We start from the raw sequence: 23,906 nt of genomic DNA on the forward strand, positions 1-23,906 counted from the left end.
ATAAGTAAAATTTAGGTTAAAAATTAGGTTAGTGATTCTTTGCTGCAGATTGGAAAATAGAAGACCTCAGAGGAACCCAACCTACAGCCTGCCACCACATGAAGGGGGACCACGAGCTCTGAGAACCTCCTTACCTGGGTACCCCTCCTGTGCCAGCTGGATGTGCGTACTATTCCCTCTGCCATACCTTTCTGAACACCTTCAAAAGTTAGAAAATTGTGATTTGGAAATAATTATTTATTAATAGCTTAACAGTGCTAATAAAATTTGTGTTCCACTAATTTTAAAGTATCAGCACTGTAGAATCATAGAATATCCCCTGTGGAAGGGATCCACAAGGATCATCTTAAGTTCAACTCCTGGCCTTGCACAGGACAGCCCCAAAAATCACACCATGTGCTTTTTGAGAGTGTCAGCCAAACACTTCCTGAACTCTGTCAGGCTTGGTGCCATGATTACTTCCCTGGGGAGCTTGCTCCAGTGCCCAAACACCCTCTGGGTGAAGAACTTTTTCCTAATATCCAACCCAAACCTCCCCTGACTCAGCTTCATGCTGTTCCCTTGGTTCCTGTCACCAGGCACCACAGAGATCAGTGCCTGACACTCCACTTCCCCTTGTGAGGAAGGTGTAAGCTACAATGAGGTCTCCGTCTCCTCCAGGCTGAACAAACCAAGTCACCTCAACTGTTCTTCATAAGGCTTCTCCTCCAGGCCCTTCATCATCTTCATAGTCATCCTCTGGACACTCTTCAATAGCTTTATATCTTTCTTATATTGTGGCCCTCAAAACTGCACACAAAATATTGAAGGTGAGGCCACACCAATGCAGAGCAGAACAGGAGAGTCACCTACCACAACTGGCCAGAGATGCTGTGCCTAAAGCACCCCAGATAAGGGGTAGATAATGGCCAAGAGAACAGATTAATAAAAGCATTGGTTTTGGCATGTAAAAGTACAGTAATTTTCACTGTTATTACTCACAGTAAAGGACAATCAGACACTTGAATGTACAGGCAAACTTTTTTACAAGAAAAACCTAACACATTAAAGACTCAAGAGTAATTTCCATTTTATTTGTTTTACAAAGTCAAAAACATACAGATTTTTTAGTCCAATGCTTTCACATCAGATCCAGAGCAAACCAAATCACGTGCTCTTGGAGAACTAATACCACCAACTTCACCATCCCTGTTCCAAAGAAATTAAGAAAACTATGGGATAGGATCTGCATCTCAGATTTGATCAGCACCATTGCATCGGTATTCAGGATTTTTCAATGTACAGATATGTTAGCCTCAAATCATGTCTCAGTGCAACACATCTACTTCAAAATCAGAGCTTGAAATAATTCTTTGAAGGACAGAAAAAAACCTCCCCTCTTCAACCATAGGAAATCACCACAGAAAACAGTGATAGCTGCTTGCAATTTCATTTGCCTTGCAAGTTTTATACATGTTATATTTATAAAAATGAATTTTGGAGACCAAAATCTTTAAATAGAGTAGGTAAATACAGACAACAGCAGTGCAGACTTCTCATGTACTCTGATCCCTGTGTCCAAGAGTTAGGTAACTTGAGCCTCACTGAAGCATTCCACTTTGGAACAGAACCATGAAACAAATCAGTTCATTTTAATGCAATTAAATTAAAACTGTTCTACTTTTTAAGACATTTCTTGGTTCTCATTTTTAAGGCCATCTAAATATTCAGGATTCACATTTCAAAGGACCTCACGAAAAAGACAGACTGATACATAACTTCAAAAAGAATTTAACCACTGTTGCTAACAAGGAGAGTAACTCATTTCAAGCTCTGCATTTAAAGTACCCATAATCTTTTACATAGCAACCAGCACGTAACATGTAACTTGTGACATTTATCTACATTGTGTTATCACCACCTATTACAAAGAGCAGGCACTGAACTCTTAAAAATGTTATTACAAATCATGAAGATTACATATTACCAAAAAGTTAGAATCCATATTCAAGACCCCAGATTTTAAATGCTTCCTGCAATGTTACTTTATGTATATATTTATAGATGAACTATTACACTTATTTTGGTTTTTGGCCCATTTCCCTCAAGTTCATAACCAAAAAAATCACACTGGACCATGTAAGCAGGGGAGCACACTTGAGCTGGCTGATAGTGCAGAATCCTTGCCAAGTATCCAAAACCTGAGTTTCAAGAGGTCAATACTCTGGAAATACTGCTAGGTTACCTTTTTAAATAAATATGCTCCCTTTCCTCTCCTGCCCACCTGTCTGGGAATATATGAGAACTACTCTTTTTCTGCCCTTCACCCATGAGCACAATAATAGATATGATGGACACTATATAACCAAGATGTTCCTCAACAATGTGATGTCTGATCAAGTCCATGAAAATTTCTTAAAGCACAGTGCAATTTTAGTTCAAAGCACTTCCCCCCTCAGAATATCTATAAACAAATAAAGCCTATTTTTCAATCAATATTACCAGTCAACAGTCTTGTTTCACCCGTATCCTCAAAACAAGACTGTTTTGCTTGTTAGAAAGCACACCTACGATTAGAGATGTTTAAAACATTAGGTCTACTTGATGCTGCAGCATGGTATGGAACCTGCAGGAGTCCCAGGTTCCCAAGATCAAGTTGCTTCCTACTTACTTCTCCTTCATTTTTTTTAAATAACGAGCCCGCATTTGTTTGTTCACTTTCAGGATTATGTTCATGGCAGTAGATGTAGGTAGAAGAGAGGTGACCCATCCCTAAAAAAAACAAAAAACCAAACCCAATTAAAAAAAAAAAAGGGGAGGGGGTGAGGTCTCAGCGTTTTATAACCTGTACTAATTACTCTTTTTCCATAATAAACACAAAGGACTTTTCAGATCCTTACATTTTCCAAGGAGACTTACCATGAGTGCATGAGGTAGGTACCCGTTGGTCCGGGACTGCAGGCCCACCGTGCCCAATGCAGCTCTGACATACGTTTCAGGACTGGGCTTATCGAGGGTTGGCTTGCGGATTTTGGACATTTTTGTTGCCACATAATATGGTAGAACACTCTGCACACGGAAAAACTCATGTTAAGCAGGGAATGCTTTCAATATTAACTTACAGATCCATCACGGATCTAAAGTAATTGGACATCAGAGAGTCTGTATACTGAATTCTAGTTTAAGGCAGCCTCATTTTCAGTTCTAAGATCACAACTGGATCACAATATAAGATCAAAAACTTTTAAATCAGATTACCCATGGGTCATATTTGGACATAGTTCAGTTGTCTGCTGACAGTCAACATCACTGGCTGGAGCCCTAGAAAAACCACTCATGCAAGGGTAGGGTTGAAAAGCGAAAGTGCAAAACTTCATTCCAGTTGTTTAATAGAAAATGCTGTACTATTGCTTCTCTGTAGTAAACCCCCAACATTTGCCTGGTAAGGAGGCGCAGAACCCAAGACAGGGATTTTGCAGTAAAAGCTCCTCAGTTTGGCACCTGTACAAAGGCAGGAGGAGGAAGGAGAAAAGAACGCCTGGAGACTGGAAACACTGAGCTTGTAACTCCACAGCAGGGCTCAGAGGACAGAGGAGATTGTCAGTGTCAGAGTGGAAGGACAGAAAGAAGGATCAAGAAACAGAGCACAGTTAATGAGCTTTGGTAGCAATGTTTGGAAGCAAAACAGAAAAGTCATGCTGGGTCTCAGAACTGTCCCTAATGGAAAGGCAAGAGAAAGCAGCACGGATATATGCTGGTGGAGGGACACTGATAGCAATGGTAGGGCAAGATAGACCTGGAGGATCCAAAACCACCTATCCCCATCTCATGCTGCTGGAGAAGGAAAGGGAAATGCACATATACTTGTACAGTAGGAAGCAATGCTCTTTCCTCATGGTCATGGTTTTGGCAATGCTTTCAACTTGTCCTCAATTTCTGCCTCTAAAAGAGTAATCAAAAAAGCCCTGCTCTATAGCCCTTAAACAGATATTAAACATACCATATCTCAACACGCCTAGAAAGGTGGGAACTTCATCACCACTTTGACAAGGACCTCCTAAGACACTGTCAGTGGCTCTAGCAGTGATTCAATAAATCCAGCCACTACTGCCCATCTAGCGAGTGCTCCCACTGCTGTACCTTTACAGCAAGTACCTGAGAAGTGTGTGTCCACTTCTGCTATACTAATGGATCTCCAAATGATACCATCTCAAAAACCAGTATATTTGGGCAAGTTACAGTTTGTAAACCTGCTTCCCCATGTTAAGTCTCTTAAAGAACAACAACCACACATGCCTAACCTCAGAAACATTAGCTGTCGCTCTCAGCAGCACAGCAGGGAGAGGACCCCTTCAGTTCTCACTGAGTGTATCCATGCCACAGCTGTGCACATTTCAACAGAAATTTTACCACCACAAACAGGAAACATTGGTATGTCTGCTCATTCCTTCACCTGAGAACATCAAAACTGTGCCCTTCTGTCTGTAAATAGGACTTTCAATAACATACTGCATGAGTCCACTTTCAAATGGGAAGGAAAAACATGGAGACCTAAACTGTAGAAGTGAAAGTGGCTACCATACCTTTAAAGTCACCAAAAGCTACAAATGCTTGGATGAGAAAACTACTCATTCTGCTACCATAGCAGCATAGATATCTCATTTCAGCTCCAGAACATGAACCTCATCTATTTTTCAGATTACATTTCTAAGATGAATCTCTACTTTGATGTTTAAAAAAAAAATTACAATTTTAAGCTTCTTATTCACCACCAAATGATATCTGCAACACCCCCACCAAGTATGGCACAAGAGGTATGATTTATTCTCTGTCTCTGCTTAAAACAGACTTCAAAAGTGAACTGCATGACCCAGTTAAACCACTGGATAGCATGAAGGGGCAAACAATTGTGCATGAGGATACCTGAAAAAGCAAGCATATGGTAGTACTATTGGACTGATCCACAGATTTCAAGGCACATGGAAGCATGAGATTACGCTCTAACATTTTTCTTTTGCCAGAAAACAAAAAGTCAGGTACTTACTTTTAGATACGTTAGATTTACCATCTTTGTATTAACTGGACCTTATTTTAATAGCTATCAAGAGACCTGCTGAATCTATTTAGTTTTCTCCCCTTCTTCCATCCCACAAGGAACTCAGACATTCATGAACAGGCATAACGGATTAAAAAAAAATTCACCACCTTTAGGTGCAAAATGCATTTCAGCATTTTGCATTCAGACAGATACAACCCACACTACCTGGGCAAATAACTCCCCTTATTCAGGGAAAGCTTAGCCTGCACTACAGTTTCAAAACATGCCTTAAAAGTAGCTTATGTCAGTGTGATGTGACTTGCTCACTTGAAACATTTGCTACTGCTTATAGCTCTGATTCTTATTAAAATTGGCTCACACTCAAAATTGGGTTCTTGAATATTATTTGGATGTAAGCAGTCAGATCTCAAGTCCTGAACAGTCAATAGTCATAAGTCCTCCAAAGTCAGAATAGCTTGTTTACACAATTTTATCACCTTTTTACCTTACTTTTAAAAAAGTAAAAAGACCTGAACTCTCAGATGTTGCCAAGTAAGTTTCCTTCCCTTTTCTATGTGGGAAAAAGGAGAGTGAGGAACATAAAGGGGAAATGGAAGAGTTACATCAACCAAAGCTGACCTGTATAGAAAGCTAAACAGCAGAGCTAAAACGCTTTGGAGGAAGGAAGGCAATGCCATTAAACATCAGTTTGGTGACAGCACACTTTTGTGAATACCTGGAGATAGAGCTGGGCCTGTTCAGTGTTGTGAAAAGGAAGCTGGTGGTGACATCTTACCTGCCTAAAATTATTACAATGGTAGTTATAAGAGCCAAACTCTTCTTGGTAGTGCCTGATCAAATGACAACAGGGAGAACTGTCTGTTTTGGCTGTAGACTGTCAGACTGGACATAAGGGAGAAAGCTTTTTTACTACAAGAGCAGTATAACATTCAAGCAGGCTGTCCAGAGAGCTCACAGCACCCCTGCCCTTGAAGGTTTCCAAGATTTTGAAAAGCCACAATTAGCCCAGGACCTAGTGCCAGCAGCAATCCCACTGTGAATTGCTAGGCAATCCAGCTGCTGGGAGAGCAGGAGGTTAGGGTAGAAAACTTTCTGGCAATCTTTTTAAATGAAGATTTTCATGAATTTGTGGTCTGATATTTTACGTAGTAAATACAATAAAAGAAAACAGATAATGCAAGTTTCTACCACTATATTTTTGCTATGCATAGTTATGAAGTATAGAGGGATAATGCCAATAACTAAGTAAAGTATAAAAAGGGAGTAAAAGAAAGGGTCAAAGAACCAAGCAATGTTCTTAGACATTAAAAGAGCAGAAGTTTCAGAAAAGCCTGCAGAAACCTTTCAAGGAGAGATCTTTCCAAAAGTCTTGAGAAAAGTCATTGTCATCTTCCTCATTTCTTTTCTTTTGCCTCTCTTCCCCATGTAAACACACACAGAGTTTTAACCCATGCTATTACTGTGCTGCTTCTGTAAAATTAAGCAGATCTGTCAGCAAGAAGAGTGTATTTTTAATCCAAAGATGGCTACACTTCAACGAAAGCACTATGAAAACTAAGGTTCCACAGAAGGCATTCCACTTGAGCAAGGCACATACTTGAGGCTGATATTAAGAAACTAGTAAAATCCCACCAGCATTTTGTTTCTGTTTTTCACACAGTGGTGCTCTGCAGGTATTGGCAAAGCAAAAGTTAACTGGTTTCAATGATGATGATCTAGCTGGAAGGGCAAGTTTGGAATTAAAAGTGTTATGCTTCTGAAGGTCACAAAGATGAACTTCAAAAAAAATCTAAGAGGGATGCAGTCTTCCTAAGGGATTGAAGGAGATAGGTCAGCTAGTCTCCACAGGAAGGTACTTGTAATATTCATTAGTGGCTTACAGTGACTTAGGCTGAAACAAGAGGACAAGGACACAGACTGCAATAAAATTAGCATAACAAATTGAAGCTGTGACAGCTATTGATAATCAGACCCACATAACTCAATGGCAATTCACTATCTACATTTAAGGGATAAAAAGCAGCGCTGTCAGGAATTCAGCATCCTAAGCCAACATCAGAGTCGCAAAAGGACAGTTTACCACAACCTGTGAAGCTTTGTACAGGAAAACATAACCGTAGATACAGAAAGTTAGATTTAATTCTTCATTTGTTTATAATCCTAAAAATGTAAGGCACCAAAAACCATTTTCTTAGTTTTTCTATACCCAAAAGCTAGAAAATCTTGCCTATACTATGAACATTCATACTGTGCTTAATGCCTTTAGCCAAGCACGAGTTACCGGGTTGCCTTTTCAGTCTCAATAGGTACTCCACAGTCATAAACGAACAGTTCTTGCTCCTCCTTCATTCTCCTCTCAAACTGCTACGAGTACTATTTAGACAAAATCTGGGGAGGAGGAGACAACTGCACACAGAAACAACACATCCCAAAGACATAACACATTGCATGTAGATGAAAATGACTGGAAGAACAGCTGTCTGATAGTCAAGCTAAATCTGCAAGTAATACAATTTGAAAGACACTGGGGAGATAGAAGTAATGAAGAAGGGTAGAAGTGAAGAGAAAGCTGTAAGGAACTTGCCACGTGGTAAACACTGACCCACTGCAGAACAGTTTGGGGCTGAAGCCCTGTGAGAAGAGAAAGTAACAAGGAGACATGAAACACTGAAAAGTTACTCCAGCTAAATCCACTTCAAGAACTGAGAGCACACAAACCGACCCTGTATGCTGAACCTGTATGCATTCAGAGTGCTGCCTTTTTATGCATCCTTCATTGCTGCACATTAGTTTAGCTGAAAGGTACATCCCATAGTGCTAGGGCACAGAATCAAGCACCCAGGGGAGAAGTTAAGCTTTCAGGGCTGTACTCCAAGTTATAACGTTACCAGTGCAAATCTAAAGTCAAGCAGTTAGGATGCTTTCAGGGTCCGCCTTCGCTAGCCTCCTGCCCACTGCCAACAGATCCCAAAATAAACAGCACCCCTTTAGATATTTAGCATAAGGTTTAAATCTAGGAGGTTCCCGTTAAAGGGTTGGTGACTGCATGGGAATAGCTCACCCAACAACTATCTTTTTTCTTAATGCAATACCTTCTCAGGAAATGTGACAGGACATTTTTAGGTGAGAAGTTCTTGTTTTGCTAAATATGTTTAAAAGGAAAAAAATCTAGCACATCAAAAAGGTAACATAGCCTTAATCTGGTAACAACCTTCCTATAGTATTAGCCAGTAATAAGAGTTATGCTCTTGTGTATGATGATTTCACAAGTAAGGCAGGCAACTTTGTGCCTTACCTTTCATAAAGCCTTTGAAGTTCACATGGCTTTGAGAACCACCATACAGAATAGAGGAACGAGAGGCATGGACATAGCTAACCCTGTCTGTAAGGTCCCTAACTGAACTTCAAAAAGACATACCATTGTCTTCACAGTACAGGTAAGATCTCATACCACCTTTATTAAACTGACTCTTGCTCTGGAGAGGTTTAATCAGCAATGGAAAGTTCACCGTTTGTGACCAAAGCTGGAAATTCCAGCTTTGGAAGCAAACACTAAGAGTATGTGAGAAGTGATATTAAAGCAAAATCCTATAAAGCTGTGAGAAACTGGCTTGGTTTGCTTTTGTGCCACACCAAAAATAATTAAAACCATGGAAGGTAAACAAATGGGGAGGGGATAAGGAGGGGTATGAAGCAAGACTCATTAGCAATACAGAAAAATAAATCAGTCAGTTACCCACAAAGGATCTTTGAGGCTTTTGTTCGTTCTTCAACTATGCTCAGATTAGCAGTTGATTCACTGACACTGCAGGGATTCTACTATTCCAGTTGTTCGAGCTGTTACCCATGGAATGCCTGTACAAATGCATTCCACAAGTGTTTTCCAGTAGATGAAGCTCCATAAAAATGTATTCTACATTCTACAGCACTGTGCACAGTTTTATGGAATACTTTATCCATAAAGGTTCAATTAGCACCATCAGCTAAAACCAAACCATGTCTTTTGTTGCTTCAAGACCCATGGTTTCAGAGTAATTTAAGAAAGCTGCTAATGGGATCAAAGGAAATCCTTATCCTTAATCTGTGTCACACACTCATGAATAAGAGAACATGCCGATTCCTTTTTGTTGCCAAGACACCAATGTTGCTGTGGTAACCACACTTACATGAAACAAACTACTCACCTGCACAATGATGCCCTTGCTCTTGTATTCTGCATGGAGGCATTGGGAGAAGAAATCCACAAAAGCCTGGAGAGAAAAGAAGGGAAACATGCAGCATGCTACACGTTACAATGGGAACTCTAGTTTGACAGTTTTGTGTAAGAGTATTTGAATTACTATTTGGAGTTCCTGTTTTCAAAGTGAAAACCCTAGGTTTTCAATAAAACTTTGCATACAAGAGCAATGCCATTCAAACAAACTCTATGCTTAGGAAGTATTTTTACAGAAGCAAGACTCAATCTAAACAAATAAACCCCTTTTCAATTTAGAAGAAAAAGGAACCAGATTTGTTACATAAAGCCTAGTTAAAAGAGGAAAAGAAGACTTTATGTTCACATTGTTCACTACTTATGTCATCTCCTTAGGTTTTTTTTTTAAGAGTGATTTAATTGGGTTCCTCTTGTGCATGATTTTTAGAACATAGTGTTTAAACACTTAGTCCTCTGCCTTTACACTTTTAAAAAATGCCACCCTATGGTGACACTTCTTCCTAATCCTCAAGTCCACCTCCACAGATTTTCTTCCAAACTTCTGGAAGTTTTAGAAATTGCAAGCCAAAAAGTTCAAAGAAATAAATTAAAGGGCTTAAAAGGTGGATGTTAGCACCTGCCTTCAGGATGCCCTCAAGGCTGCGTCCTTAACCCTGCCAGGAAATATTGTCCTGAGAATCCAAGGCTACCTCAGCAGTTCAAACCAGCACAGCTTCCCACTTCCAAATTCTTCTAAACCACCTTTCCACTCTACCCTCCTACAGTCCAGTGAGACAAAACATGGGTTCTGCTATGGTTTCTTGTTTTAGTGAAGTGATACAACCAAGTAGGATGAATAGAGTACCTTCAACTGAATGAACTAAACTCTCCTATCCATGCTTGAAGCTAAAATAAACACTAAGTAAATTAGTTCAAGTATTTAAGAAGCAGTTGCTTCAGACCAGTTTCAAAACAAGCAGCAAAGCTCTAGTACTGCACCTCCTCTACAGTCTTCCTTTGGTCACCATGTCACCAGTGGTTTAACCTAAGTCCTAACTGAAACCAGCACTTAAAGTTGGCAGTGCCCAGTGTTTTTCCTATCAAGGCCATCCCACTGAACTCAGCCTATACGAGAAGCAACAGAAAGACTCCCACGCTACTGGACTATTTCAGCAGACACTCTTCTGAGCATACTCGGAAGATCTGAAATAAAACTAGATTTTGCTATGTAGCAGGTAGGTCCTTTTACTCTTCTTAAGTTGCAGGTATAAGCTAGCAGGATGCTCCTCAAACCATAAAAAGCTTATCTGCTGTTCAGCTGTTCTTTCCTTCTCCCTCTCCCTGAGTGTAAATTTGTAACAAAATTCAGTACTCAACATGAACAAGACTGAAAGTCTGGTCTAGCAGTAACTATTCAAGTGAGCTGACCACCCTCTTGAAACAATAAGGTACCTGCACGGACAAGCCAAATAGTTTCGTGCAGTTTCTGAACACAGCTGCCAGGTGCATGTGTAATAACTGCACAGAGTATACTGATAATCTATTTAAAAGAACTATATTATGTTAATAAAAGTGCTTTGATCATTCAAATTTCTAACTATTCCTCCATGACAAAAGTCCTGATGTTAGCTACCACTCCAAATATGGAGACACAGTATAAAAGACTGCCTTCTCTACTGGTTGCAAAGAGCTTGCAATAAAGAAAATGTTCATTTTATATGAGAAGAAAAAGCAACTTCCAGTATACAAACAACCTTTGGAGCTTTTCTTCTTGAAAAATTTAATTCAAGGTAAGTTAGGTTTTCTACCTACATGATCTTAAGCCCTCCAACAACCTTGAATCTGAAATCTTAAGAATGCTCTCTGAGTAAACATTCCTTGAATATGCACATAAGCATTGCATGTTAGAAAATTTCTTCTCCTTGGATATCCAAATATCTAATAACAAACCCAAACACTAAAGGGATGGGGGTGAGGTGAGAACTGATATAATCATGTTTTACTTCTCATTAGCATTACACAGGTAGATAGGTAAACCTGTCAAGATTTAGCACTATGATTTCTTTTAAAGAGTCTCATTTCACTGTAAGCTAGGGAATTCTCTACAGGAAGGTTAAAGAGTTGGACTGCACTTGTTCCTGATAATTAGTCAGTCATTGACTTACACCTGAAGGATATTATGCTTTAAACCTCCTTTATATAGATGAGGGGGGGAAAAAAACCCATAGAAACTGCAGATACAGTCTTTCTATAGCTACATTAGGGGAGTCACTTTCATGCTGACTAATCTTGCTGTGGTAGAAGACGGGCAGTGCTGAGAATAGGCAGATTACTCAACGCGTAATTTAGTTTTTTAAGGGGAGGGGAAGAAATACTTCACGTTCCCATTGAAAAAAAAAGACTAAACAAAGCAGTGTAAGGTGTATTATCACTAAAATCAGAAGCTCAATTAATTCCATAAAGCTGAAGGCACTGCCACAACAAAAGTGACCATTTGTATTAAAACAAAGAACTGTCCTCTCAGGAAACAGCTATTTCAAGGGGAAATTTTATCAGCTAAAGCTACTTCAGGCTTCTAAACTTAAATATCCCCTCCTTTAGTATGAATAAAATAGTGTGCATCTACTCCTTTCTGGGAATATGAAGATGTTACTGAGAATCTTGGGCGGTGCAAGTGGCTGCAGCCACCCTGACCCCTGAGGACACAACCAAGACCAACATATGGTGGTCAGGCACTGAAATTTAACCACTCACTCCACAGGTAGGGTGAGAACCCATAATCCCCCAGTTCTGTGATGTACATATTCTCATATTATTGGTTCACGCTTTCCCCTCCCTGTTTTATGTATGAAGGTATAAAAATTCATTTCACCTAATTAACTATGCATCACTTCTAGAAAGTTCTGTTATCCTCGACACCCCATTGGTTCCTTCCCATAGTCCCTCCTATGTGTTAATCCCATTGGTTCCCTCAGCTTCAACCCTGCCTCCTTTTCCCCATCCTATTGGCTGTATCCCTTATCCCCACCTTTCCTACCCCACTATAAAATCCCTGGACACGCTCAGATTTTCGGCTTTTCGTTCCCGGTCTCTCCACAATAAACCTTCTCCATGGAATCCATAGGAGGAGTCCCCTCTCTCCTCCTTTACCTCTGCCCATGTGCTCTTCTATCCAGCTTTGAGACAGCTCCCACGGGCGAGGAGCTCACCCTCTGTGTGTAGCTGCCTTGACTCAGTGGGGTGCAGCCAGAGCTCCGGGCTTCTCCTAGCTAGCGCACTGGGGGCACCCATCACCCACAAGAATCTAGAGGAAACGTGGGTCTGTTCAGACATGAATGACACTACTGAAGGTTTCTTCATCCTGTCAAGGTTCTGCTTAGACTCTGAGACGCTTGAAGTATTTAAGGTAATTACCAGGTATGCCAGAAAAAGCTGTAGTGCCATACTGCTTTGATACCAGTGTCAATGTCTCTTGCATTCTGTTTTACCACATATGCTTCAGTTCCATGCTGTGTACCCATATTCTTTACAGTGTTCACTGGAGATACTTTCGAGGGTTCTAAAATGTTGCCCTAAAGTACCTCTGGGAAGAAAAACATTAGACCAGCTGCAAAAAGCTGTAACTGTCCCGGTGGACACAAAGAAAAACAGGAGCAGGTGAACTTAAGATGAAATGTAGATCATAGAAGTTAGGGGAAAGAAGTTTCAAAGCCAAAATAAGAAAACGTGTTAAACTTAGTCAATGTCCTTTCTCGACCTCACACTAAGCTTGTTTGGTACACTACCATCCTTTTCCACGTAAAAACAGAATGCATGAGGAAATACATAAAATAGTCATTTCCATGCTAGTAAACCCTCGCACTCAAGTTTTCTCTCAACCTTCCAGCTTCCACTATTGGAAAAGCTCAAGACAGAAACTCTACTTTTAGTTCATGAAAGCACCACTAGATGGACACCAAAACATTTATTCCTGTAAATGTTGCTTCATGTTTGACACTTGATTTCAGTGTGGAAAGGAACACTTACCTTGGTTGCGGAGTAAAGAGTCAGCAGTGGAGATGGATACATCCCTGTAGCTGATGAGATATTCAGGATTACCCCTTTTGATCTGAAAGGAAGCAAACATATATTATCATAAAATAAACATCTTTCATGTTTCCAAAAATTACAGCAAGCCTAAACAAAACCCTTTAGAATGCAACTGAGATTAAGATCTGTTTAAAAGCCCCAACCAAATCCTGAATTGAAATTCACTTTACATACATTGTAAGTATCCAAGCAGCTGGTATAAATCAGGAACAACTCCAAGGTCAATACAGCAAGAGAATCAAAGCTGTATTTATATACACATATACATACACACACTGAGCTAAACTATGCAAAACCATTGAGTCCAGCTGGCACAAATTCAAAAGGAGCTCCTAAGTCTTGGGATAAGATGGCAGAAATGGCAACACAGGCTTGTTGTATGATTTCTACTTTGATAATACACCTTCTAAATGTTAGTTCATGATGGATTTTCAAGATAGGAAGCATCTGAATCTACTGCTCAAATATAGAAGTGTTTTAATAAATATGGAAGATATTCAGTGGATGAACCCAGAAAATGAGAGTTGTTTTACATCTGTATTACAGTAACACTGAAGGTATTCATCAATAGTATTTTGGTAAAGATACCAGAAATTAGCAACCTCCTGCTCTGTCAAGCTGTTCTAAAGCACGTGCAGGTAGGACAGGAAGGCTCCTGACCTCCCAATACAGACTGCTTTGGGCCATGTCTATTTCTGAGATGAGTTTTACCTACAAAACTAGACATATTTAGTGCTAGGTAGAAAAAATAATTCATTTTAAAAGCTTCATGCAAATTAGGGCAATTACTTTGTTAGAAAGTCTGCAAGACAGTCCAACATAGTGAAAGATACATCTTTGCTTCTTCTGACCCTGTTGGAAATTCAAACCAGTTTACCTGAACATAGTATAAGTATGCCATGCTCAGTGCAGTGAGAACACTCATGCAGGTAGACATCACACAGCTCAACTCCTGCAGATTCACTTGAGTTTCCATCGTATTTGTTCAGCCACGTATACCCTACACCACTGCTGCCACAATGATTTAAGTGACCATCTTAAAAACAAGCAGTAATTTAAGTAAGTCCCCATTAAAAATTAGAACAGTATAAATGCTTTGGAAATCATGACAACAGATTCAAACCAGCATGGCTTGAATACAAGTGATACAATACATAGCCATGATATAAGTGTGAATTACATCTGTGACTAAGTTGTCACAAAGAATGAGATGGCAAATGTGACAGAAAAGAATCATTTCATTTATTCAGGACTTCAAGCACCTTTGCCAAAGTTCATTGTATTTTTCAGGAGTTCCTTGAAAGGCTTGGTTGGTGAAATAGAGTAGTAATATGAATCAAAACACGCAGCATGGAAAGCATAAGACCACAAATTAATCATGAATTTTCAGGACAGCAAAAGGTTAACAGTTGAAGCTACAAGTTTTTTGTATCAAGACAGGTGGTGATTGTGATATTTATTCATGAGCTCAAATGGAGATTAGTAGTGAAATGAGTATTTATGCAGTTTTTAAGATAGTACCAGATTGGAGAATACTATAAGGTACTTTTTTTAAAGCTCAGGCTGCTTTGAGAACATACTGCAGAATGGCAGATGAAAAATCAATATTAACAGTGCATCAATAACCAACAATGCATACCAAAGAAAAAATTATGAATTAATCACAACCTTGCAGGACTCTAAATCAACTGTCCCCTCCATGAAAAACCTGAACAAGAAGTTCTCATTTGTGCAGCAGTCACCAAAACCAGACAAACAATAGGATGCTGGGAATGGCAGGGAAAGATCCTTCACCACCACCAAAATCTTGTATTACAGTCTACAAACCATCTTTATACCTCCAAATACAGACCAGAAGTATTAAGAACCTGATGATTTAAGAAAGGGGAAGAGAAGAAAAAGATGTCTACCCTGATACAACAATTTAGTTATTTAAGAGACTATTAAGAGCAGCCATGATAAGAGTATACAAACTAAGGAATTAAAAAGATCAAGATCATGATTTATCCTCTCAGAATACAAAAGAAAGGTGACATTTATTTAAATGAAAGACTGAAATTTAGATCAGATAAAAGAAAGTGCTCTTCCCATATTCAGACTAGGGAGTACTTGCCACAAAACTTAACTGAGGACAAAAGCTTAACAGGATTCAAAGAAGGATAAGCACTGATATGGATAAACAAGAGCCTCACGCTTTTAAAACAAACTGAAGCTGCAGAAGAGAGGCTGACATTCAGGCTGCAAGCACAGGTCTGGCAGTGTCTAGCTGCACTGCAACTTTGTAGCATGAGTCGTGACCACCACCTAGACAGACTGAATTAATGGTTTGACCCAGTGAAGAAAACCCTCTTAGAAACACAAAACATTAATAGCTGCCCCTTGCAGAAGCTCTGTGTATTGGTCTCTTTGAAGCAGTCAGTGTCACTGGGGGTTCTGTGGTTTGTATTTTCACATTTTAAAGAAAACAGTCCTAGCCTTAAAAGCCTGTAACTTAAAACCTCCCAATAAAATGAAATTGAGAAGCATGTGTGTAGGGGGAACACTTTCAATTACTCCAATTACAATTTTGTTTCTTAGAGGAATTGCAGAAGGAATGTTTTTAGGGAGGTATCTGAAGAATTACTCAAGCATCAGTGTGGTAAAAAGAAATTCTGGCTCCATCGAATTCAACTGTGCTATTAATGAAAAACAAACAAACAAACAAACGTTGGTTAAGATGAAGAGAGCCAGGCCCACACCCTCACACCTCCCTGTCATTCTACCTTAAGTGGTCCAGCACCAGGGAGGCTAAATTTAGCCATCTCCCTGTTGCTGTGGCAACCAGCGCCTGCTCCAGCTGCATGCCAAGTGGAAAGAGCAAGCTTCTTCTGTAATCTAATTATGCACTTGCTACTTCCCTGGCAATAAATACCATAGTTTGGTATTTGTCTAGCAACAGCCAACTGATTTTTGGTGGTGGCTTTTTTTGTTCCTGAAGACATCAAGCCTTGATTTTCAGCTCTATGAGTTTCCCACCTCAGACAGTAGCCTGAGTATTTACACAGGAACTGCTCATTTAAATGTAATAGGAGGCTTCAGATAATAAATTATCACTTTAAGTGTTCAGAGCACAGGAGAGAAGCCACAGCAGAGAATCTAAACGCCATTACCAGAAGTAGCATTCATCTAATGCTGCTGTGTTTATTATAAATAAAAAGTAAAAGGCACACCAAGATGTAGTTTTATTTTCTCATATCAGACCTGGATGCAAAGCATGCAATGTATGCTCTATTTTTCTACTTACCTTGCAATATATTGCCATAAAACCAACATTCAAATACGCAAAAGTACGCAGTAGAGTGAGCTGCAAGATGCTCTAGCATGCTACGTCACAGCTATCTACTCAACATGCTCTCCTTCTTGGACAAGTGAGGAATGACAATAAGATTCTTAGTCTAGCCTTACTCTTAGAGCCTGGAGCCCTTTTTCTAGCCTGTGGTCCCATGTGAGAAATATATGGTCGACCTAAAGAGCCGCTAAGTCCAGCTCCAATTCATTCATGCCCTTGGATTCGCTGGACATCCATGTCCTCCTGTGGTTACAGACTCCTAGCAGTGTTAATGGCCTGTGAGCTATGACTCTGCAAGAGCTGGCAGCTTCAGGCATTGCTTCTGTGCACTGCAAACCCAACCAACTTCACAAAAATCAGACAGAAAATGGAAGCTTTTTCAAATATTTTTCCCTGGGACAGAAACCAAGGCCATCATCCTAATGGAGCAGTCTGTTAAAGTGGTTCCTTATATACATGAAAAAGTTCAAGATGTATACTTAATTTTTTTAAACCACTATTAACCTTTTCTTTCCAGGCTTCTTGAACATTTATCCTCAGAATCCCTGAGGTAGTCATGCAGTTAGAGAAGTAAGAGGAGAGATGACGTGTGCTCAAGGGCAGTCAAAACCAGAAGTCAGCAGGATCCTGGTTTGCTGCCTTTCATTCAAATCATCTTTCCCAGGTGGATGTGTAACAGAAAAACATACACAGGATATTCTATAGGTAGAGTATACATCATTCTGTCCTCAGAAGCTGAAGAGACTACTCTGCCAAATGGATAGCTACAGTATTTCTTTAAACAAATAAGAAACCGAGGCAAGAAACTGTTTAGAGTTTTAAGTTCCAAAACCTAACAATGAAACAGCATTAAATCCCTTGAAAACCTTAATGGTTTTGGTCATGGTGGCACCTTCAGAGGGCAGTGGTTTAACAAAAAACAAGTCCCTTTATCCATCACTAATAGTACAAGGACAAGGAGTAGCTTCTGACTTACAAGCCCTGAGTATCTATCACAACTGTACTATAATCCTCACCCTCTACTTCAGCTTCATTGGGAAATACTACACACTCCTGCCCCAGAGCTCAGTCTTGGGTCTTTATTTGTAATTCACATCTCTTTACACGAAATAAACTTATTCATATCTCCTGACTGTTTAAGTAAAAAATCTTAGCTCACCATCACCCTGATGTGCTAGACACTGACTCCCATACTGACCACTAGCTCTGGAACAGTTTGTACCCAGGAAGAAGCTTTGTTTTAAAAGTGAAACATCTGCTGTGCATCTGTGCAGCACTTGAATACTGAATTCTGGTCTGCAATGAAGACTCCCAGACAGTGGGATGACACAAAATACACCCATTTTTTTTTCATCATCTTTGCCAGATTTGGAGGCTTGCCTCATATACGGACTCCTCCTGCCGTATTCGTTTGCATGGTTCTACAGAATTTTCCCCAGTATTGCGAGCACGGCTCAAGCCTGATCCAGGGCAGCCCCCAGCAAAGGCAGGGTTAGCACCCCAGCAGGGATGGCAAACAGCCAGGACAGCCAACATCAGCTGGAAAACAGCCGGGGGGGACTAAATGGAAATCGTGAACCTTTTGGTTTCACCTGGGAGCTAGCTGGGAAGTCAGTACACGTCTTCCCTGTCGACAGTGGTGTGTTATTCTAAAGAGCTGGTCTCCAGTTCCACTTTTCCAAATGATCACAGCCTTTCCTCAATATACCTCCTACTGCATAATGAGAACATATTCTTTGCATCCATTTTACTTACAATGACTTAGAGAAATAGCCTTAAGAAGGTTATTCCCAGGAACTGTAACCACCCCCTCAGAATAGCAGGTTGTTGAGTTAGTGCTGATGAGTCAGACGGGCTTTTTAATTCTGTTCTAAAAGGAATCACCACAACAGTGGAGAAGGGAGAGGAAAAATAAAAAGGGAATCTAGTGGAAAAGGCTTCCACCGTCTGATGATTCATGCACCATCAGCGTGACTCACCCAGCATTACTCTGCCATTAAAACATGAAGACTAGGCTGATTAGTCACAGTAATGAATTTTTCAAGAAAGGATTCTCCCCTATAAATAATGATGACTTTGTCTGGATAGTGTTAGTGTGACTCACCTTTCCAGCATGCTGGGCAGCACCAATCGTGTCATCTGCAAAAGGAAAACATTCGTGATGGCTGAGAATGCAGACACCAGACAGCCAGAGACCGAGGGAAGCCTCCCTTCCTCCCAGAAGCAGCTGCCACCCCCTCCACCCCAAGCACGGCTCAGGGAAGCAGAGACCATACTTTGCGTAGGCAGTTTATTTTTATTCTACCTGGATAACTTGGCTCTGTCAAGTAGTGTGTGCACTGAATCTGGTGAACCCCCTCCAGCTAGTAGCACAAGAGTAAATAAAACCAATGTCTTCACCACTCTGCAGCATCCGTGGCCTCCAAAGAACATTAAAACACCAGAGTACTACAGTATATGTACCATCCTTCTCTCCCCACAAGAAACACCTGTCTTCCTAGAAACGGACTAAATTTACCACCTCTGCCAGGACTCAAAACATTATCCAATACAGTCTAGCTACGCTTACTGAACTGCTGATTTTAAGACAAAAATTAATTATGGAGCAGCAAGAGCACTGACAGAACTAGCAAATGTAAGTTTCCTACATTATGTTACCTAAGGAAAATACTTAAGACTCCAAAATATTTTTGGCTGATTACACAGATGTTTTCACACTGCAAAAACTACACCCCCAGGAGAAAAGTCGCCTGGCAAACCTCCTCACTGCTCTGGAAACTCCTGCCTTCATTATGACTCTGAGCAATCCATCTACAAGCTGGCTGAAGGATTCTCCAGAGCAGTAATCCTAAAACAAGCTTCCCAGTTGCAGACAGAGCATCTCTGGCAAGTGGAACAAATTAAGCATTGATCCAAACTTGGACAAAATTTTAATTAGTGTAAAATAGTTAATTTTCCCAGTACTAATTACTACCATCCTAAAATACAATTTAAATCCAAAACTGCTGCCTTCATGAAATAATATCAAAATTCTGCTTGTACCAAATTCTGCCCTGCCCCAACTAACCGTATGAATGTCACTGACGGCAAAGACAGATCAGACAAGAAATATAAACTGCTACCACTTTTGACATCTGAAAGGTATTCCAATAAAGTTTTTGAGAACACAAAGGGGAGAGTAATAAAATACTAAAACCAGCACCCACCAAAATATTCCCACCGATCCCAAATTACCTTGATAGCTTAAAATAAAACATTGAATATTTGAATAGTACGGGAAGAAAAACACACATACAAAAGAAATCAGCATATATAGGCACACAAAACACCTGTTAGCACTTTCATTACAAAGAAACAAATTTTATTGTAAGAAACTACTCATTTTATTATCACCACTGCATTAGCCCTTACATATGACTCAATCTGGGTTTGAGGTTTTGTTTGTTTGTTTTTATTTTTGAATTATAAAACATACCCTTTCAGGAATAAAGGAGAAAAAACACAAAAGAAAACGATCTCAGTTGATTGCAGCTGACACACAAAGCAAATGGCAGAGAAGGGCTGTGTTTTGCATTTTATTGGCATTTCTCCCTTAGAATAGATTCTGCCATCAGCCACACTGTGTGACAGTTTCGATAAGGGACTGTACAGGCAGGAGTTGAACAGGCCTTCCTTTCATGAAGTCAGCTGCTGACACACTTAGCTGTCAGCACTGCCCCAGAAGTCAAACTAAGTATTCAGAGCTGATAAGCATCAACAAGCTAAACAGATCTGATGCAGCTTCAAAAAACCCTCTAGTATTAAGTTTAAGCATACATGAGCTTTTTCATACACTAATGCTTCAAAGGAGATGTAGAAACAACTATTTATTTTAATCTTAAAGGATAAAGAATGATTTGGGCTGATTTTAAGACTAGTTCAAGACTGGAAGATCTTTTATCTGAAGCAAGTTTTATGACCTCTTCCACAGATCCCTTGGCAAAAAGAAACATACTGTTTCTTGCCTCTCAGAGCAGTGTAATGCTGCATAACATCTCCATAGATTGGCACATGGACGTGGACTGGAATTACCTTCCCTTAGGCAACCCATAAATGAGCTGAAAAACCAGTACACAATTTCCCACTGTAATGTCGAGGGGACGCCACGTTTGAACCTTTGTCATAAATCCACACAAATGCATTCACGGTCTAAATCCAAACTGCAACCCACCAAGCAACTCTAACAGTTTATCACAAACCTGCTGGCTACTATTGATATCCAAATGAGAGCACAAAAAAATATGCTACAATAATTGGTGGACTTACATAAAATAAAAAACTAGGAAGCCATTGACAGCTGAAATACAGCAATAGGTACACAATCTGGGTAGAAATCGAGAAGTCTCTCACCACCAACTGTGTTAAATAGTTTGTTTCTGAACTTCAGCTGGACAAGCAATCAATTTTTTTCCCCTCCACAGAAAGATACTGATGGCAAAACTGGATTTCATACTCAACATGGAAATGTGGACTTCCATTTGTTTTACTAAAATTCCTATTTTAAGGGAATTTCAAAATTCTGTGAAATAGGGCAAAACTTTCTATCAGTATTTTTATGCATTGTGATGTGTGAAAAAAAGATACCTATGACTATTCAGTATCTTGATGTAAAAATACCATTATTTTTAAAGAGCAAGATAACAGAAGGCAGCTCTCTGAGTCAGTCTCACCTGACCCAGCCAAGGGCACATTCAAACGGGACTATCAGAAAAATGCTGGCAGGGTATTCTGCAGCCATACTCAGGTCTGGCAGTTTTATACACTGTACCCAAATGTAAAATATTTTCAGCATAAATTCAAATAAGACAGTTAACAGCAGAAATGTAGTTTTACCACTAATAATGGTGTCAGTGGTGTCCACACGGGCTTGCACTGTATGATCCTTATCCAAAACAGCCAGACTGGTTAACATTTGTCTTCAATAGCTGTAATCTCAGACATACCATTATGAAAAAGGCAGTTAAAAACCAAAACATCTAGAACTGAATAAATATCTCCCAGATAAAGAACCCAGATTTTAGCTAGGCCTTGTTTAGAGATAGTCTGTTCTGTAATGGTGTGTATTTCCTAAATGGCAAAGCACTGCAAGTCAATCTATAGGAATCTGCATGTAGGATGTCAGAGGACTTCACAGCAGTGTTTGTTTCTCTGCAGGCAATCTAATACAGGCAGAAGGAAGTGTCAGGAAGCCTAAAGGAGAGGTTGGGAACTACCCTAAGAAGAGTGCCTTCTGTTGGTGGTTACTCAACATGGTTAGGTTTCCTTCAAGTAACCTTCTTTCTGAAGGAACACTACTTTCCACAGAAATAGGAGTGCTACAGTTGGAAATGTGGATGTTCCCAAGACTCTGAGGACTCAGGTAATTCCAGACAAGTCGTTAGGCTATGTGAAAACTGCCAGCTCATCCAAAACAAAGTGGTTTTTTTCTTTCTGAAAACTTGCATTAGAGCAGAGTGAGCATACACATCTGAGAAATTTGTTTAGGACAAACTACTCAACATCAGAGGTTGTTAATTCTTGATATTCTATACAGTCTGGCACAAAGTTACGTTTAGCACCCAACCATGAAGAGTGGTTGTTGCACTCTATTTTTTTGTTTATTTTCCAATTATTTCACGTACACACATAATGCTACCATACAGTTCGGGGTATAGTTCCTTTGGTTTGGAGGGCTGCCTTGCTTTTAACTCAACTTCTTTCATACCTAACCATCTAGATCTCAAGTTCCAGGATGCTCAGGGCAAATGACTAACTTAAGGTAGAGATTGATTACAGACCATTTCAATAATCTTTTATAGGCAACTATCATTTATTGATTTTTTTTTTTTACCTGAAACTGCATTTATTACATTCCTGGCAAGCACTGGTTGCATTGTCCACTCTTTCTCACCAAACCTGTCTTCTACCTTCTAGTTCTGGAAAAAGTAACTCCACTTTGAGCCTAACAGAGCAAAGATTCCTACTTGTAATACAAGAATGCACAGACTTATGGCTAGATTTATGTTCTAAAGCAGGCAGTACAATTAAAAGCTCCTATTAGAGGACTAACAAATAGTTGGAAGTTATAACCATGGATTTCCAGTGACTTTTCTTAAGAAGAAAACCTCCCATTCTTAGTTATCACAGCGTTGTAGTCTTTTCTCAATCTGATCCAAGCAATAGCTCAGAAGCAGAGTTTTCTGAAAGAATAATAATAATATGTAAAATTTTGAATATCTTTCAAGTGATGTTCACTCAGACTACTTAAGATACAGCAGGAAAAGCTTAGGTAAATATTCAAAGTCATCCTTCAGACCTTATGGGCCCCGCAATTGTTACACAAAGCCTAATACCACAGTTGTATATTTAGAGACAAATCATTCCATGCTATGATGTTATGACTGCAAGTCATTCTTTCCACTTTGAAAGGGTTGAATGCTCTGTAACTAGGGCTATACAAATACAGCAAAGGGTGAGGCTAGAGAACTTGGACAAGTTGCTACTGTGTTATGCAGCTAAGAAGCTTTCCTCATTCACAAATCTGGGGTGAAATTTTAACAACTCGGAGCAACATAACTTTTTAAAGATGAGGAATTCCCTGTGGTGCACCCACTCACATACAAAAACATCACTCCTACCATAAGACAACTCAGAGTGCCTGGGCAGAGGATTCACACAAGTTCACAAATGCAGTAGCTGTTTAACAAACTTAACTGGCACCCTCACCTGCAGGCCATACACTGAAAAACTAAGGAACTGTTCTCATGCACTGGTAGTTAAATTGATTGTGAGGCCTATTCTCAGCATCTACAATGTTTTTTTAATGTGTTTCTCTTGAAACAATAACTTCTTAATGCAGCTTGTACCCCAAGCCAAACAAGAATGATTTCTATCTGTAAAAACTAGCAAGTAAACCTGATGTCAACTCAACTCACACAGTAACCCATGTGGCCATGTCAGGGGCTTGGGACATACAAAGGGAACTATGAAAGTAACAAGCCCTGTTCATTTTCAGTGACTTTCCTCTGAGCAATGGTTTTAGAAGAGAAAGTTTTTCCTATTTAGAGCCATAAACTTTGGGAGTCGAGTTAAAAATGGAAAGCTCTCAAAATAAGCATATTTCTCCTCTTGCCCTTTACACAGGACAAAGACTGCTCAAATAATAAGGCTGAATGTTCTCTTTTCAAGAGGTGAAATATGTGTTTGTGTCAACCCCAAATCTACAGAAAGCCACAGAACTC

The 23,906-nt window shown here is 39.8% G+C and overlaps 1 protein-coding gene across 1 annotated transcript in view; it reads right to left on the reverse strand.

The window, feature by feature from the left end:
- Positions 1–1,052: 1,052 nt before the first annotated feature.
- Positions 1,053–23,906, reverse strand: part of HSD17B12 (hydroxysteroid 17-beta dehydrogenase 12) — an 83,965-nt gene continuing 61,111 nt past the window's right edge. The window contains exons 7-11 of the mRNA XM_039552092.1: positions 18,752–18,786; positions 13,257–13,338; positions 9,223–9,288; positions 2,899–3,048; positions 1,053–2,751 (exon numbers count right to left, since the gene is read on the reverse strand). Coding sequence (XP_039408026.1) covers positions 2,647–2,751; positions 2,899–3,048; positions 9,223–9,288; positions 13,257–13,338; positions 18,752–18,786 — 438 coding nt within the window. The 3' untranslated portion in view covers positions 1,053–2,646. The remainder of the gene's footprint in view (positions 2,752–2,898; positions 3,049–9,222; positions 9,289–13,256; positions 13,339–18,751; positions 18,787–23,906) is intronic.

This window comes from Corvus cornix, chromosome 5 (assembly GCF_000738735.6).
Source record: "Corvus cornix cornix isolate S_Up_H32 chromosome 5, ASM73873v5, whole genome shotgun sequence".
In the NCBI taxonomy this organism is placed as follows: domain Eukaryota; kingdom Metazoa; phylum Chordata; class Aves; order Passeriformes; family Corvidae; genus Corvus; species Corvus cornix.